Genomic DNA, 16,673 nt, shown 5'->3' with positions numbered 1-16,673 from the left:
ACCATAAACAAAGGGCCTGTGTGAAAGATACACAGGTTTCCTATGGAGGAAAGGGGTTGTTCTCTATGGTCAGGGTGTGCCTCTGTCCCATGTCTGAACTTTTTCAGATGATTTTGTTATATATATATTTTTTAGAAGACCAAAAATGTTATAGTAGAGCAAATTTAATCACTTGTTTTTATACTTTACTGTCTTATTTTAGTAAAGAATTTAATAAGAGAACGGTACTGTTGGTTTTAGCCCAATATTAAACATGAGTGGACCAAAGAAAAGGAAAGTGGACAGTGAATTCCGAGTGTTTAAGAGGGAGTGGACAACAAAATATTTTTTCACCGAAGTCTGATCAATGCCGGTATGTCTGATATGCCAGGAAACACTTGCAGTCTTCAAAGAGTACAATCTCAGCCGTCACTTTACCACAAAGCATGGCAACTATGCTAGCAAGCAGTCACCTCAAGAACGGGAGGCTACTGCACAGAGGTTGATGGCTAAATTACAGGCTCAGCAAAACGTCTTTCACAGACAAACTGCAATTCAAGAGACAACTACCAAAGCAAGTTTTATGCTATCATTCAAATTAGCAAAAGCTAGCAAACCTCTCTCTGAAGGCGAGTTTTTGAAAGAATGTATGATAGAGACAGCATGTCTCTTGTGTCCAGAGAGCAAAGGCAAGTTTGAAAAACTCAGCTTATCGCGCAGGACAGTGACTCGTCGAGTGGAACTGATTGATGAAGACTTGGCCAGCAAGTTAAATAGTAAGGCAGAGTTCTTTAAGTTTTATTCACTAGCATTGGATGAAAGTAATGACGTAAAGGACACTGCTCAGCTCTTAATTTTTATCCGAGGGATTAGTGACAATTTTGAAATTACAGAGGAGTTTTTAGCCATGGAGCCACTGAAAGGAAAAACACGGGGAGAGGACTTGTATGACTGGGTGTCTACTGTCATCGAGAAAATGAAGCTACCATGGAGTAAACTTGCTAATGTCACAACACATGGATCTCCAAATTTAACTGGAAAAAATGTTGGACTGCTAAAAAGAATTCAGGATAAAGTGAAAGAGGAGAATCCTAACCAAGATGTTATTTTTCTTCACTGTATTATTCACCAGGAATCATTGTGCAAGTCTATATTACAACTTAATCATGTTGTTAATCCAGTCGTAAAGCTTGTTAATTTCATTTGAGCAAAGGGACTTCAGCACCGTCAGTTTATTAAGTTTCTGGAGGAAACTGATGCAGATCACCACGACTTACTTTACCACTCTCGTGTCCGCTGGTTGAGTTTGGGCAAAGTTTTCCAACGAGTGTGGGAGCTCAAAGAAGAGATTGGTGCATTTTTGAAATTAAAGGGGAAGTCTGACGAATTTACTGAGCTGAGTGACGAGAATTGGCTGTGTGACTTTGCATTTGCTGTAGATATATTTTCACATTTGAATGAGCTAAATGTGAAGCTACAGGGAAAAGATCAGTATGTACATGACATGTACACTAATGTGAAAGCCTTTAAATCGAAGCTGATTTTCTTTTCCAGACAAATTTCAGACAAAGTCTTCACTCATTTTGCCACACTAGCCACACAGAAGGAGACCATCCAAAATGTGAAGAAATACAGCAAATCACTGGATGACCTGCATGCAGAATTCTGTCGTCAGTTTTCTGATGTTGAAAAAATTGACCAGTCACTTCAACTGGTGGCCTGTCCTTTGTCACAAAACCCTGAAACAGCACCAGAAGAGGTGCAACTGGAACTCATCAATCTTCAGTCTGACTTTGTCCTAAAGGAGAAATTCAGCTCTCTTGAACTAAGAGACTTTTATGCTTCACTTAATGAAGCCACTTTTCCAAACATCCAGAGGATGGCACAGAAGATACCGGTGCTGTTTGGGTCAACCTATGTTTGTGAGCAGACATTTAGCGTCATGAACATCAACAAAGCCCCTCACAGATCCAGCTTAAGTGACGAACACCTCAGATCTATCCTGAGAATAGCCACAACAAAACTGGATGCATATACAAACTCCATGTGGGCAGGGGAGATCCCCAAAGGGGAAAAGCCGGATTTCTCTCTCTCTCTCTCTCTCTCTCTAATGAGGAAAAATCCAAAATCTAAAATCTGCTGAATCTCTTTGTCTCTGGGTTTACAAAGGCATCAGTTCTTTGTCTGGACCTGACCCTTTCTAATTGGACCTTTCCTCAACTTAGGACCCCCTTGCTTTCCTCATTGGTCATTCTGCTACGTAGTATTAGTTTCAAAACTCAAAGCCCACATGGTGCCCTTCACATATCTATCTTATCTGTTCAGGTTGGAGTTGATTTTGATCTCCCTAATGGCTCTCAGTTGTCTTGGCTGGAGATGTTTTATTACCCCTTGTGGCTCTCCCAGCAGCTCAGGTCAGGGCTGCTTTTTAAAATTTATTTTGTGTTTGACATTTATGTTTATTAATTGTAAAGAGAAAAGGATTCAAGTCATAGTTGTCCTTAGTCTGAATTAGTCCTCTAATTCCTTAGGCTTTTTGTTTCTAATTTATTGTCTAAAGTTTTACATATGTCTCCTTTTAGGTCAGGGCTGCTTTTGATCTACCATAAGGTTGCTTTAATTGCTCAGGCCAAAGATACCTCTCTCCTTCCTGAACCCCACCCCCACCTGCCCACCCCGCCATCCTGTCTGCCTAATTAAGCTAGCTAGTTAACCCTTCTCAGTATGGAGGCTTCTCTCTCCCATGTTTTCGAAGTAAATTCTTTTTTTTTTAATTATTATTTTATTGATTTCAGAGAGGAAGGGAGAGAGAGACAGAAAAATCAATGATGAGAGAGAATCATTGATCGGCTGCCTCCTGCATGTCCCCTACTGGGGATCGAGCCCGCAACTTGGGCATGTGCCCTTGACCAGAACTGAACCTGGGACACTTCGGTCAGCAGGCTGATGCTCTATCCAGTGAGCCAAACCGGCTAGGGCTCTAAGTAAATTCTTTAATGTATTTCCTTCAGTGCATTTACCAAAATTTAAATTTATGTAGTTGAGAAAAATCGTTTTTTGATTTGTCTCTCTTACCTGAATATATGTCTGACTTCCAAAAGGTGGTGACTGGACATTCTCAATAAATGAATAATGGAAAGCTGATATATACTTGAATATAGGTTTATTAACAAGCACCAAGAACTAGATTAAAGTGCTCATTAAACTTCATTTTTTTTTTCATTTAATCCTCATAAAAACTCTAGGAGATAAGGTATTCATTTTATAGGGAAAAATGGATCACAAAGCTTTTAAGTAGTAGAACTTTTGTTAGAACCCAGGTTTGATTCTATAGCTTCTCTTAACTGTTGCTTTTCTTCTAATGGAATTGAGTTAGTCATTAGGGCATCTAACTCCCTGTCTCTTTGTTTGTAGGAACTTCTAGCAATAGTAAAACAAAAGACTACTGAGAAGTTAAATGATGTCACCCTCTTGTTTGCTTTGAAAGCTCTTTGGAATCTTACAGATGAGTCTCCAATTGCCTGCAAGCACTTTATGGAAAATCAAGGATTGGCAATCTTCATTCAAGTTTTGGAGGTGGGAATTCAAGATTGAATTTATATGTAAAGTTCTTTTTTTCATGGTAGAGTAACCTATATGTTCTTTTGACAGGCTTTTTCAGGATCAGCAATACAAAGCAAAGTACTTGGACTTCTGGTAAGGTTTGTTTTGAGTTAATTCTAATTACTTAAGAAATCAGAAAACATTTATGTCGTACCTACTATATGCTAGGCACTTTTGTAAGCATTGACATGCATTAACTTGTTTAATCTTCACATTATTCCTGTAAATTAAATACCATTATATATCAGTTATCTATTGCTTTGAACAGACTTCAGCTTAAAATAACAGCCATTTTATTTACTTATGAATCTGTGGGTCAACAGTTTGAACTCAGTTCAGCTGTATTGTTGTGTGGTCTCATGTGGGGCTGGTTACGCATGTAGCTGCAGTCATCTGGTGGCACAGCGAGGGCTAGATGCGAATGCTGCCCAACTGGCACTTGGATGGCAGCCTTGTAAGACCTCAGAGTAGAGGACCCAGCCAAGCCATGGCTGGGCTCATGACCCACAGAAACTGTGAGAGAAAAATGCGTATTGTTTTAAGCCACTGAGTTTGTGGCAATATGTTACACAGCATAGAAAATGAATACAATATATAAAATAACTACCTGCCTTTTATTATTACTGATGAACTTCAAGCTAATATAACAGATAGTAGACCCCTAGGAATGTTTAGTATTTGAGTCAGGCCTGCATTTATATTCAAGTTCAACCAGGTATTAGCGTTAACCTGCCAAGTTAGTCTTAACTGAATGTCAGATTTCTTCATTATGATAAGGTAGATAAAAAGACATTTTTGTTTATCTAGTACAGTGCCTGGCACATAGTAAGTGCTTACTCTCTTGTTATTGCTGATCATCCTCATCAGGGGGTGGGATTGTGGGTATTAGGCTAAATTGAGAGGGAGCAGGATGGGACTAAGTGTTATCAATGTATTTGAGCTGAGCACTAGGAGAGGGAGAGTAGCCAGTCCCTGATTCTCCCCTCCTTTCCTGTCTCTGATATTGTCTGCTCCATGTGACCTGTAGAACAATGTAGCTGAAGTCAGAGAACTCTCTTCCAAGCTGGTGACCAAAGATGTGGTGAAGCATATCAGCATCTTGCTCCATAGCACATCAATGGAAGTCAGCTATTTTGCTGCAGGCGTCATAGCCCATCTGACATCTGACAAACAACCCTGGACGTCCTGTGACCTTCAGAGGAGTACTCTTCTCCAGGATCTGGTACAAGAGCCATTCCTCCACAAAACCCCGAATAATCTCTTCTTGCAGAAAACCTGTTTTTCTAGATACCAGAGTTTTAGAAACATGTATTCATTGTAGGAAGTGGGAAACAGAAAAGTAAAAAGAAAATATTATAAATCACACATACCCTACCCTACAAAGCTAACCTCTATTAACATTTTGTTGCATTTTTTCTCTTATTAAAAAGTTACACATGCAAGCATTGTATATAGCTTATTCCAATTCTCTTCCCCACATTCAGCTCTTTTTAAAGCTATTTCTTTTGGTATTTACCTCCATATCGCTAAATGATATATTGCTCCTTCTTGACTTTGCAAATTTAGGCATTCTCTATCAGTTCATTTTCCCACTCTATAAAATGAAGATTTCTCACTGTCCCTATGCACATCCTTCCTTATACTCCTAAGTACAAATCTCCTTTTGTACATTCAAACATATTCCATCCACTTCATCTTCTCAGACACTTCTTTCCCAGAGCCTCGCTGTCTGTCATCTGGTCTGTTTTTTATTTGTTCGTTTGTTTTTTATATCTGCTATACTATTGTCAACCAGGATATTCCTTTACTGTCCTTCTGGAAATTCTTTTGTCTCTCTAGAATTGGATTTCCTGTTTCCTGGATTGCATGCCTGCCTGTATTTTGGTGTACTCCCTCATTCTGTTGGACCACATCCCCCAGTAGCTTCTTAAGGGATGCGTGAAATAGAAAATTTGAGACCTTATTCTGAGTATAGAATTTTAGTTTTGAAATCGTTTCTCTTTGGAATTTTTAAGTCATTGACCTTTTGTCTTTAACTTTGAAAGCTTTAAGATTTTTGTTTTCAGTGTTTGGAAATCACAGAGACGTTCCCTTGGTGTGGGTATATTTTCATCAGTTATGTTTGGCTAGTTAAGGGTCCTGAAGCTCATTTTCTTCAGTTCTGGGAAATTTCCTTTCTCCCCCTATCCCACTCTCCTTCAGTTCTAGGTAATTTCTTCCTCCCTTCTGTCCTTCCTACCATTCCTCTCTCCCACTCCCTTTTTTTTTCTTTCTTTTTTTTTTTTTTTTTTTTTTTTTTTTTACAGAGAGGAAGGGAGAGGGATAGAGAGTTAGAAACATCGATTAGAGAGAAACATCCATCAGCTACCTACTGCACACTCCCTACTGGGGATGTGCCCGCACCCAAGGTACATCCCAAGGTACATGCCCTTGACTGCAGTCGAACCTGGGATCTTTCAGTCTGCGGGCTGACTCTCTATCCACTGAGCCAAACTGGTTAGGGCTCCCCACTCCTTTTTTTGGGGGGGGGGGGACAGGAGTTGGTCCTACCAGATTCATCTTTTCTTATCTCACTATTTGTCATTAAAAAAATCTTTTTCAACTTTTATTGGATTTTGCATTTTTGCTATTATATTTTAAATTTCGAAGAACCCCTATTATCTCTTTAAAGGTATTAATGATAGTTTAGTGGTTTTGTTTTAAGATTTTATCTTCCTCCAAGGTCTCTGTTTCCTTCAAGTTGGTCTTTTTTCCTATTTCTGTTCCTTGATGTCACAGATTTTCTTGGTGTATGGTGAGCCTCAGCTGTCCATTCGTGCCTAAGAGTGGAGCTGTTCAGGAAGCTGTGTGCTGATGGATGGAACTTTTCAGCTGTGGGCTATGTAGAGTGATATGTATTAATTGTGCCTCAGTGTCGGTGTCATTAGATCTTTTGTCCTGAACTGGTTGGGATTTATCTGAAGAAGAATCTTCTGTTCTCCTGATTGAAAACTATAAGCTTGAGTGCCAATAGTCTGAAAGCCCACTAGAGGAAGAGAGTTGAGGGCAGGGAATCTCAGTATTTTATATTTAGACTAGGGGACCAGTGCACGAATTTGTGCACCTTGAAAGGAACTGTGGGCTGTGAGGCTGCGGTGGGCACAGGGGCTGGTCTCAGCCATCCTCCACGCCCCCACCTGGCTCCTCCCGCTGCGGCCCCCGGTCCCCTGTCTGCCGGCAGCCCTACTCCCACCACCGCTGCTCCCACGCGCTGATGGAGTGATTGGGGCTGGCGCCAGCAGCGGGTGCAAGTGGGGCCGGTGCCATTAGTGGGTGCAAGCGGCGGCTGCTGGCCCTGATCGCCCTTCAGGAGTAGGGGAAGTTAAAGAAGCCCTGAGGGGCGATTGGGGCCGGCAGCCGCTGCTCGCACCCGCTGACAGCGCCAAGCGATTGGGGCCGGCACTGGGCGCTGGCATCAGGTGCAAGCGGCAGCTCTGGCACCAGCAGTGGGTGCTGGCGGGGCCAGTGCCTGCAGCAGGTGTGGGTGCCAGGTGGAACTGCGGCACATGGGAGCAAAGAATTTTCAGTAACCACCAGAGACTTGCCCCGATGACTGTGACTGGCGCCCCACCTTGGTCTGGCGCCCCCACTCACCTGCTCCACCATCCTGCTGCGGCTGTTGCTCGCCATGTTCTGTGCGCGCCCCCTGGTGGTCAGAGCACGTCATAGCGACCGGTTCAGTTGTTCCGCCTATTGGTCTGTTTGCATATTAACCTTTTATTATATAGGATAGAATAGGATTATCACTTTAGCATGGTAATGCCACTCTTAAATGTTCATGGGTTGCCCAGTGCAGGAGGATGAAGGAGGAGATCTGTGAGTCTTGATTCTTTGGTACTTTTCAACCAATCCTCTTATTTTTAACTCTGCCTCTAATCTTACTTCCTGAAATTCTTAGTGTGCCAAATTTTTAAATCTCTTGAGGGATTCTGTTCAAGTTGCTTTGTTTTTAACCTCCCCCAGTGCTAGATCTGTTGAACCAGTTACCCTTCTCCTTCTGCTTTGTTTTTTGTGTGTTTACCTTTTATTTTAAAGCATTAGTATTCTCTACATAGGATTGAGGGAAGGAGTGGATGCATGCTCAGGTCTCCATCTTTAAACAGAAGCCCCTTTTTATGGCATTGTTTTCCACATGACTGTTGATATTCTACATATATAATGGTTTACCTAATTGATATTTTGGCAAGAAGGTATACCTAAATTTGGATAAGTTATGCCTGTAATTTGAAAATTGTGATTGTTTTAAATCTACACTAATAAAAGAGGAAGGTGCAAATTGACCATATCTCTGAGACGCCCACCAGCCAATCCAATCAGGAGTGAGCATGCAAATTAACCCAACTAAGATGGTGGGTTAATTTGCATAAGCAGGCACAGAGCAAAGACTGAAGGGTCCGCTGCGGCTGGCGCCAAGCCTGAAGGCTGAAGGCTTGGCTCCACTGAAGGCTGAAGGTTTGGCTCCATTGAAGCCTGAAGGCTTGGCTCTGCTGAAGCTTGAAGGTTTGGCTCCATTGAAGCCTGAAGGCTGCAGGCTTGGCTCCGTTGAAGCCTGAAGGCTGAAGGCTTGGCTCTGCTGAAGGCTGAAGGCTTGGTTCCGCTGTGGCCGGAGCCAAGCCTGAAGACTGAAGGCTTGGCTCCGTTGAAGCCTGAAGGCATGGCTCCGCTGAAGGCTGAAGACTTGGCTCTGCTGCGGCCCGGGTCCCGGGTGCTGGAGGAAAACCGGTGCCGGCAGCCAGGGGAAGGAAGGCCTGTTGCATGAATCTTTGTGCAACGGTCCTATAGTGTATATATATAATTACAAAGGAAACAGCCTATTATGACCTTTTAAAAATGATGGAATACTAGAATCTTTGTTTCTCTTTTTGTGTAGTATGTAACCATCCAGAATTGGCCAAGTTCAAGTTGTAAGATGACAGCATTGGTGACCTACAGGTAATTTCATGATGTAATGCTTTTCTTAAAGCTTGTCCTCAGTTGACTCACTATGTAGATGCCATGGCACAGTGATAAAATAGAGATAAATAGCCAATTTCTTTGTGATATTGGGAAATCACTTTTAGAAAATTTCTTAGACTCACTTTTCCTCATCTGTAAAATGAGGCTGACAGTGTACAAGGGTAATGAATGAAATGAGATACTGAATGTATAGTGTTTAACAGAATATAATTTATTTTTTGTTTTTTAAGGTTTTTTCTATTGAATTTGGAAGGGAGAGAGAGAGAGACAGACAGACACAGACACACATTGATTTGTTGTTCCATTTATGTATGCATTCATTGGTTGGTTTTTGTATGTGCCCTGACCAGGGATTGAACCCACAACCTTGGTGTATTGGGATGCTATTCTAACCAATTGAGCTACCCAGCAAGGGCCAAAAATGCAATTTCTTTTCTTTTTTTAATCTTTATTGTTGAAAGTATTACATAGGTCCTCCTTAAAAATGCAATTTCTTAAATGCTAGCTCCCATTATATTTTCAGTAATACATCTGTCTCAGTGAGGAATTATCTCTATGGGAAAAATGTTGAAAAGTATTCTTATCCCTGATGTTAGCTTCAGTTCTGAATGAACATCTTCTTTGTGCCTTTATAGATCCTTCAAGGCATTTTTTCCTCTCCTTGGCAACTTCTCTCAACCAGAGGGTCAGCTCTGGGCACTATGGGCTATGCATCATGTCTGCAGTAAAAACCGTATGTATTCAAAACAATAGTTTTGCAGCTATTTTTCAGTGTAATGATTAAGTTCAATATGGAATTTGGAAAAACTGTTCACCTGTGTCCTTAATTTAATTCCTTCTTAAAAGAAAATGAAGAAAAGTATTTATTAGTTGTAAAAAATGGAAAAAAGTTATAATATATTTGGGGGTGAATATCAAGCAATATAGAACGTGCCTATTTCCCACAGGCAAGCACAGGAATAATTGATAGCTATAGCGAGCATTTAAGATCTTGATCCCTGGTATATGTTGTCAGTTTGACTCAAACTCATGTAAAAAATTTTAAAAAATTTGATAGCTCTAACTATTCTTCTAGAAGCTTTTCTATATGCATACTATGTTAGTATATACTATATATGAATGTGATATTTTTATTGTTTTTTAAAATAAATCTTTATTGTAAAGATTATTTTATTTTTACTTTTTTAAATTAATCTTTATTATTCAGATTAATACACTATCCTCATCCATAGATGTACGACTTTTGTCCAGTCTCTTCCTGCACCCCCAAAACCCCTTTCCCCCCCGAGAATTGTCAGTCCACTCCCTTTCTATGCCCCTGATTCTATTATATTCACCAGTTTATTCTGTTCCTCAGATTTTTTATTCACATGATTTTTAGATTCACTTGTTGATAGACATGTATTTGTTGTTCATAATTTTTATCTTTACCTTTTTCTTCTTCTTCCTCTTCTTAAAGAATACCTTTCAGCATTTCATGTAATCCTGATTTGGTGGTGATGAACTCCTTTAGCTTTTTCTTATCTGTGAAGCTCTTTATCTGACCTTCAGTTCTGAATGATAGCTTTGCTGGGTAGAGTAATCTTGGTTGTAGGTTCTTGCTATTCATCACTTTGAATATTTCTTGCCACTCCCATCTGGCCTGCATAGGTTCTGTTGAGAAATCAGCTGACAATCATATGGGTACTCCCTTGTAGGAACTAACTGTTTTTCTCTTGCTGCTTTTAATATTCTTTGTCTTTTGCTCTTGGCATTTTAATTATGATGTGTCTTGGTGTGGTCCTCTTTGGATTTCTTTTGTTTGGGGTTCTGTGCGCTTCCTGGACTTATAAGTCTATTTCTTTCACCAGGTGGGGGAAGTTTTCGGTCATTATTTCTTCAAATGGGTTTTCAGTATCTTGCTCTCTCTCTTCTTCTGGCACCCCCATAATTCAGATGTTGGTACGCTTGAAGTTGTCCCAGAGGCGCCTTACACTATCTTCATATTTTTGGATTCTTTTTTCTTTTTGTTTTTCCGGTTGGGTGTTTTTTGCTTCTTTGTATTTCAAATCTTTGATTTCATTCTCGGGATCCTCTAGTTTGCTGTTGGATCTCTGTATATTATTCTTTATTTCAGTCAGTGTATGCTTAATTTCTAGTTGGTCCTTTTTCATATTCTTGAGGGTCTCACTAAATTTATCGGTGGTTTCTAGAAGATTCTTGAAAAACCTTATAACCGGGGTTTTGAACTCTATATCCAGTCTTTTGCTTTCCTCCATTTCTTTCATTTGTGACCTGTTTCTTTGTCTCTGTATTTTGGCTGCTTCCCTGTGTTGATAGAGTGGCTTTGTGTGCTAGGTGTCCTATAGGGCCCAGTGGCTCAGCCTCCCCAGTTACCTGAGATAGACACTCTTAGTGCACCCCTTTGTGGGCTGTGTGCACAGCCTTGTTGTAGTTAAGCCTTGATTGTTGTTGGTATCACTGGGAGGAATTGACCTCCAGGCCAATTGGCTGTGAGGATCAGCTGTGTCTACGATGGGAGAACTTCTGTGCTGGAGACACCCTTATGAGACAAGACTTGCTTCAGTGGGGCTTTGGTGCTCACTGAGTCTGCCCCATGAGTGTGTCCCTTATGGATCTGAGGACTTGTAATCTGGATGGTCCTACTCTGACCCCTGGGTACACTGGTTCTTGGATCTCTAAGGAGGTGCTAATTTAGCCTCTGCCTGAGGCCACAGCAGGAGCTACAGAGAGATCTGCAGATTCCTCTTCTTTGTTTGGGTTTTGGAGGTGCCCAGATGAGGCCCAGCTGTGAAGCAATGCAAACTGCTGTGGGGCCTTGGGCCTTCTTTTGGATGTTCTGGGTCTCACTGACTCAGCTGCAATTTGTTAGGTAAGTTTAGAATTCAAAGGACTCGCCATTCATATGCAAAAGCCTCTGCACTCAACTTGGATGGGGCGGAGTCTCAGAGCGGAGCAAACAGCAATGGCTTCCTGTCAGCCCTGCCCTGAGAGGCCCCTGGGTCTCAGTGTCCCACGGTAATCACTGCAAGCACCTCTGAGAGAAAGCCGCTCTCGAGGTTCACCCGCTGCCAGACATTTCAGTTTCTCCCCATATGAGTCTGGGTTCCCAGAGTCTTGCCCGGAACTGGAGTTCAGAGCAGTCGGGAGCTTTTATCTCCCTCCCGATTGAAAAAGACAGCCGTGTGCTCAGTTGCCAGCCCTCTCCGCGTGCGCACGTCTCCGTACCTCTGCCTTCCGCAACTCATGTGAGTCTCAGTGCGCTTCTCTCTTTCCTTTTAGTTGTAGAATTTCTTTTAGTTGTAGAATTTCCACTCAGCCAGCCTTCCTGTGGTTCTGGATGATGTCCGTTTTGTCTTTTAGCTGTAGTTTTGAAATTGTTGTGCGAGGCAGCAGTTTAGGTGTTTACCTATGCCGCCATCTTCATTTCTCCCTGAATGTGATATTTTTAGATAAAATGGGCCAATTCTGTGCATTCTATTGTATAGTTTGCTCTTTTTACTCATCAGTTTATCATGAAGACTCACTAGTGATACATAGATCTCCTGATTTGTGGGAGGCTGGGTGAGTCAGTTGTTTCCCAGCCAGATGAATGTTTTTCTGTTTAAATTCCCCTTTCAGAGTTTTTAGCTTATGTCCTTTTCTAGAGTTGTAAAATTTTTGCTTTTATTTTTTTTATTTTTATTTTTTAATATAGTTTATTGATTTTTTTTACAGAGAGGAAGGGAGAGGGATAGAGAGTTAGAAACATCGATGAGAAACATCAATCAGCTGCCTCCTGCACACTCCCCTCTGGGGATGTGCCCGTAACCAAGGTACATGCCCTTGACTGGAATCGAATCTGGGACCCATGAGTCTGCAGGCCGATGCTCTATCCACTGAGCCAAACTGGTTAGGGCTTGGCTTTTATTATAAAAGAAAAATAGGCTTTACTTTAATACTAAAAAAAAAAAGAGGTAACTTAAAAAGCCTGAAATAATTATGAGACATATTTTATTCCTAGATGGAAAGACTTAAGGTACAGATGTCAATTTTCTTCAATTTATGGATATAATACAATTGAAGTGAATGAGTAAGAGATGAGGTATCTGAAAATCTAAAGCTAATATGACAGAATAAAAAGGAAAGAACTGAACAAGAAAAATGGTTTAAGAGCTTGACCTAACACTTCTTTTTAAATTGTAAAAAATACTGTGAATGGTGCTGTCATAAGAATAAATACAGGCAGATCATTTGGTCAGAATGGCCCTGAAACAGACCACTATATTCAGTTACAACAGCAGTAACTATAACAACAATTAGAACTTAGTTGAATACTTACTATGTATAGGCAGTGTTGTAACCTCTTTATGAGTAACTAATTTTCACAACAATTAGAAGAGGGTAGCCCTAACCGGTTTGGCTCAGTGGATAGAGCGTCGGCCTGTGGACTGAAGGGTCCCGGGTTCGATTCCGGTCAAGGGCATGTACCTGGGTTGCGGGCACATCCCCAGTAGGGGGCGTGCAGGAGGCAGCTGATCGATGTCTCTCTCTCATCGATGTTTCTAACTCTCTATCCCTCTCTCTTCCTCTCTGTAAAAAATCAATAAAATATATTTAAAAAAAAAAAAAAAAAAAAAAAAAAAAAGAAGAGGGTAGCATTATTATTTTTTGTTTGTTTGTTAATCCTCACCCAAGGCTATTTTTCCATTGATTTTTTGGGAGAGTGGAAGAGATGGGGAAAGAGTGAGAAACATTGATGTGAGAGAAACACATCTATTGTTTGCCTCCTGCATGAGCCCCGACCATGGCCTGAACATGGCCCCGTACATGGTCAAGGGCTCAAGTACGTGCCCTTGACTGGAATCAAACCTGGGACCCTTTGATCCACAGGCTGATGCTCTATCCACTAAGCCAAACTGGGTAGGGCATTATTATCATCATCATCATCATCATCATCATCATTATACATCTACTAGAGGCCCTGTGCACGAAATTCGTGCCCGGGGGGTGACGTGTCGCTCAGCCCAGCCTGTACCCTCTCCAATCTGGGACCCCTTGAGGGATGTCCTACCACCTGTTTAGGCCCGATTCCACCGGGATCAGGCCTAAACGGGCAGTCAGACATCCCTCTCACAATCCAGGACTGCTGGCTCCCAACTGCTCGCCTGCCTCTGCCTGATTGCCCCTAACTGCTTCTGCCTGCCAGCCTGATCACCCCCTAACCACTCCACTGCCTGCATGATCGATGCCTAATTGCTCCCTGGCCGGCCCCATTGCCTCTAACTGCCTTCCCCTGCCGGCCTGGTCCCCCCAACTGCCCTCCCCTGCAGGCCTGGCCTCCCCCAATTGCCCTCTTCTGCCAGCCTGGTCACCCATAAGTGCCCACAACTGCCCTCCCCTGCTAGCCATCTTGTGGCCACATGGGGCAGCCATCTTTTACCACACGGGGGCGGCCATCTTGTGTCTTGGAGTAACGGTCAATTTGCATATTACTTTTATTAGATGAGAAAATAAGGCACAAAGAAGTTAAGTAATGGGGGACGGGGGTGGGGAGTGGTAAGAGATCAACCAAAGGACTTGTATGCATGCATATTAGCATAACCAATGGACACGGACACTGGGGCGGTGGGGGCTTGTCCTGGGGGCGAGAGTGGTGGGGGCAGGGGGTCAATCAGGAAAAAGGAGACATGTAATACGTTATACAATAATAAAAAAAAGAAGTAACTTGCCCAAAGGTAAAACAACAAGCAACAGGCAGAGCCAGGGTTGTAACCTAATGATCTGACTCAAGATAACCACTATTAATTAGGTTGCTTTGTATTTTCTTCACTATGTGGATTTGATCATTAATTGAACCGGTTTCCTTTAGATGGACATTATTTCCAATCTTTTCTATTGCAAACACTGGTTCAGTGAACATATGTATGTGTATATATGAATAATGACATATGTATGTATGTGTATATACACTGAGTGGCCAGATTATTATGATCTCTGAACACCAGGGAGAGGGGACATGGTTGGTTGGCCGGTCTGCCTGCTGGTCGAACTCCTGGTCTAGGGGACAATTTGCATATTAGCCTTTTATTATATAGGATATACACTGAGTGGCCAGATTATTATGCATTCAGAGATCATAATAATCTGGCCACTCAGTGTATATACATATAGAAAACTAGGGGAAAATGCACGTGTGGTAAAAGTATTTTAAAAATTTCTTGGCTCATTGTCACCTAGAGCCCAATGTACAGATATTTCATTGTCTTATTCCTTGTCTTGTCTAGCCCGTTGATGGACCAGCTTTATGAACTGATTTTGTTTCTAACTTCGTAAATTAGAATCCAAGTTTCTATATTACTGAAACTGACAGTCCCTTCCTGCTCCCGAATAGCTGCAGGTTAGGTTATGTACTTTAGGTGTTTTCTTCTCTATATATCTGGCTTTTGGACATTATCTTTACTTTGCATTTAAATATTTCTCAGTTATATTTTATCCAGCATCTGGTGTTTTCAGCTTATCTAATTCACCATATTGCCTGAACCTGAAATGTTATTAATCTTGTAATAAAAGATGTTCTTGTTCTTATCCCTTTTTGCTAAGGTTAGAGATATGTGAAGCATGGAGTTGTCTAGAAGTAAACATATTAAAATAATCATCTGTTAGGTCACTACACAAGCCAAGCATTATTTGAGTTTGAATTGACTATTTCTTTTGAATTGACTTATTTTAGATTACTTCCTCTGTCAGAGGGCTTAAAACTTTGTATTCTTGCTTCAAAAAGGTGAATGTGGTGACTTGGGAATATTTAAAATACCAAATTGTCCATCAAGTTTTTTGCTTAATTTTCTTCCAGCCAGCAAATACTGCAAAATGTTAGTTGAAGAAGAAGGATTGCAGCTTTTGTGTGACATCCAGGAGCACAATGAGGCAGACCCCCAAGCACAGCAGATTGCAGCCTCCATTCTTGATGACTTCAGAATGCATTTCATGAATCAGCAGAGACTCCCTTTGTGTTAAATGCCCCTTTTAACCTAAGGGCCCTCAGGTGCTCTGTTCCTCAAGGGCAGGCAGATCTTCCACCCATCAGCCATTGAATGTTGAAATCTATTGTTGGAGTGTATGAGTTGGCCATCTTTAATTTATTTATTTTTAATTTTTTGTGTGTATATTTTGATTATATGTCTTTATTTAATTTTAATTTTTTGTTGTTAATCTTCACTTGGTATTTTTTTCATTGATTTTTTAGAGAGAGTGGAAGGGAGGGAAATAGAGAAACATCAATGTGAGAGAGACATCGATTAGCTGTCTCCCACACACGCCCCAAGCAGGGCCAGGAATCAAACCTTCAACCCAGGTATGTGCCCTTGACTGGAAATTGAACCCACGGCCCTTTGGTGCGTGGGCCAACACTCTAACCACGGAGCACACCAGCCGGGGCGGCCATCTTTTATTAATGGTGTTTGTAAGTTGCCAAAGATTGCATTTTATGATGGCCATAGCCCTAAACCAAGCTGAAATAATTCTGAGAACATTCCCTCAGCAATTTTGAAAATCAAGCCCTGGACTCTGGGAAGACCTGTGAGCTTGTGTTGGAACTGTGCAGTTACTTTTCTCTGTAAGTAGATACCAGAGTACATTCCACTGTGGGATGGGGGAAAAAGAAATAATATTTTTTGCAGTTTTTGATATTCTTCTTGTGGCCCTTTCCCCTCAACTTTAGATGTTAGACTGCGTGGTATAACATTCTTGGTATGTGGGTGTGCTGCAGGGGCATGGTGAGACTAACTATTGAGAATAGTGTGTAGATGGAAGATTGTATGGGAATTGTAAATCTGAGTCCCTCAGAGCTTTAATTGGAGTAGAACTGTGACCAGAACTGAGAGAAAGAAAGAGCCACAAGAAGTCTTTGCCATAGATTTCAAGAGGTGCTCTTACCTAGCTGGGCGACAAGAAAAATACGGGCTTTTTTGAAAACCAGCCTCTGTCACAATATAAATTGTCAGAAGCTTTTGTTTGTGTCCTTGCAAACCCCCTCTATAGAACAGAGTATGGACTCCTTTCTTGCCTTATTATTGACAACTAACAAACCATATTTTGTCACTCATGTGTTTTAA

The 16,673-nt window shown here is 41.4% G+C and overlaps 1 protein-coding gene across 1 annotated transcript in view; it reads left to right on the top strand.

Annotated features, from left to right (window-relative positions):
• The window catches only part of ZYG11A (zyg-11 family member A, cell cycle regulator), a gene marked incomplete at both ends in the record, with an annotated part of 40,124 nt that extends 24,548 nt beyond the window's left edge, over positions 1-15,576 (top strand). The window contains 6 exons of the mRNA XM_080658028.1: positions 3,394-3,555; positions 3,631-3,675; positions 4,610-4,804; positions 8,492-8,553; positions 9,213-9,310; positions 15,413-15,576. Coding sequence (XP_080514154.1) covers positions 3,394-3,555; positions 3,631-3,675; positions 4,610-4,804; positions 8,492-8,553; positions 9,213-9,310; positions 15,413-15,576 — 726 coding nt within the window. The remainder of the gene's footprint in view (positions 1-3,393; positions 3,556-3,630; positions 3,676-4,609; positions 4,805-8,491; positions 8,554-9,212; positions 9,311-15,412) is intronic.
• Positions 15,577-16,673: the final 1,097 nt, after the last annotated feature.

The sequence above is a fragment of the Plecotus auritus genome, assembly GCF_963455305.1.
Source record: "Plecotus auritus genome assembly, chromosome: 2".
Lineage (NCBI taxonomy): Eukaryota > Metazoa > Chordata > Mammalia > Chiroptera > Vespertilionidae > Plecotus > Plecotus auritus.
This window is presented reverse-complemented; position numbering and strand designations above follow the sequence as displayed.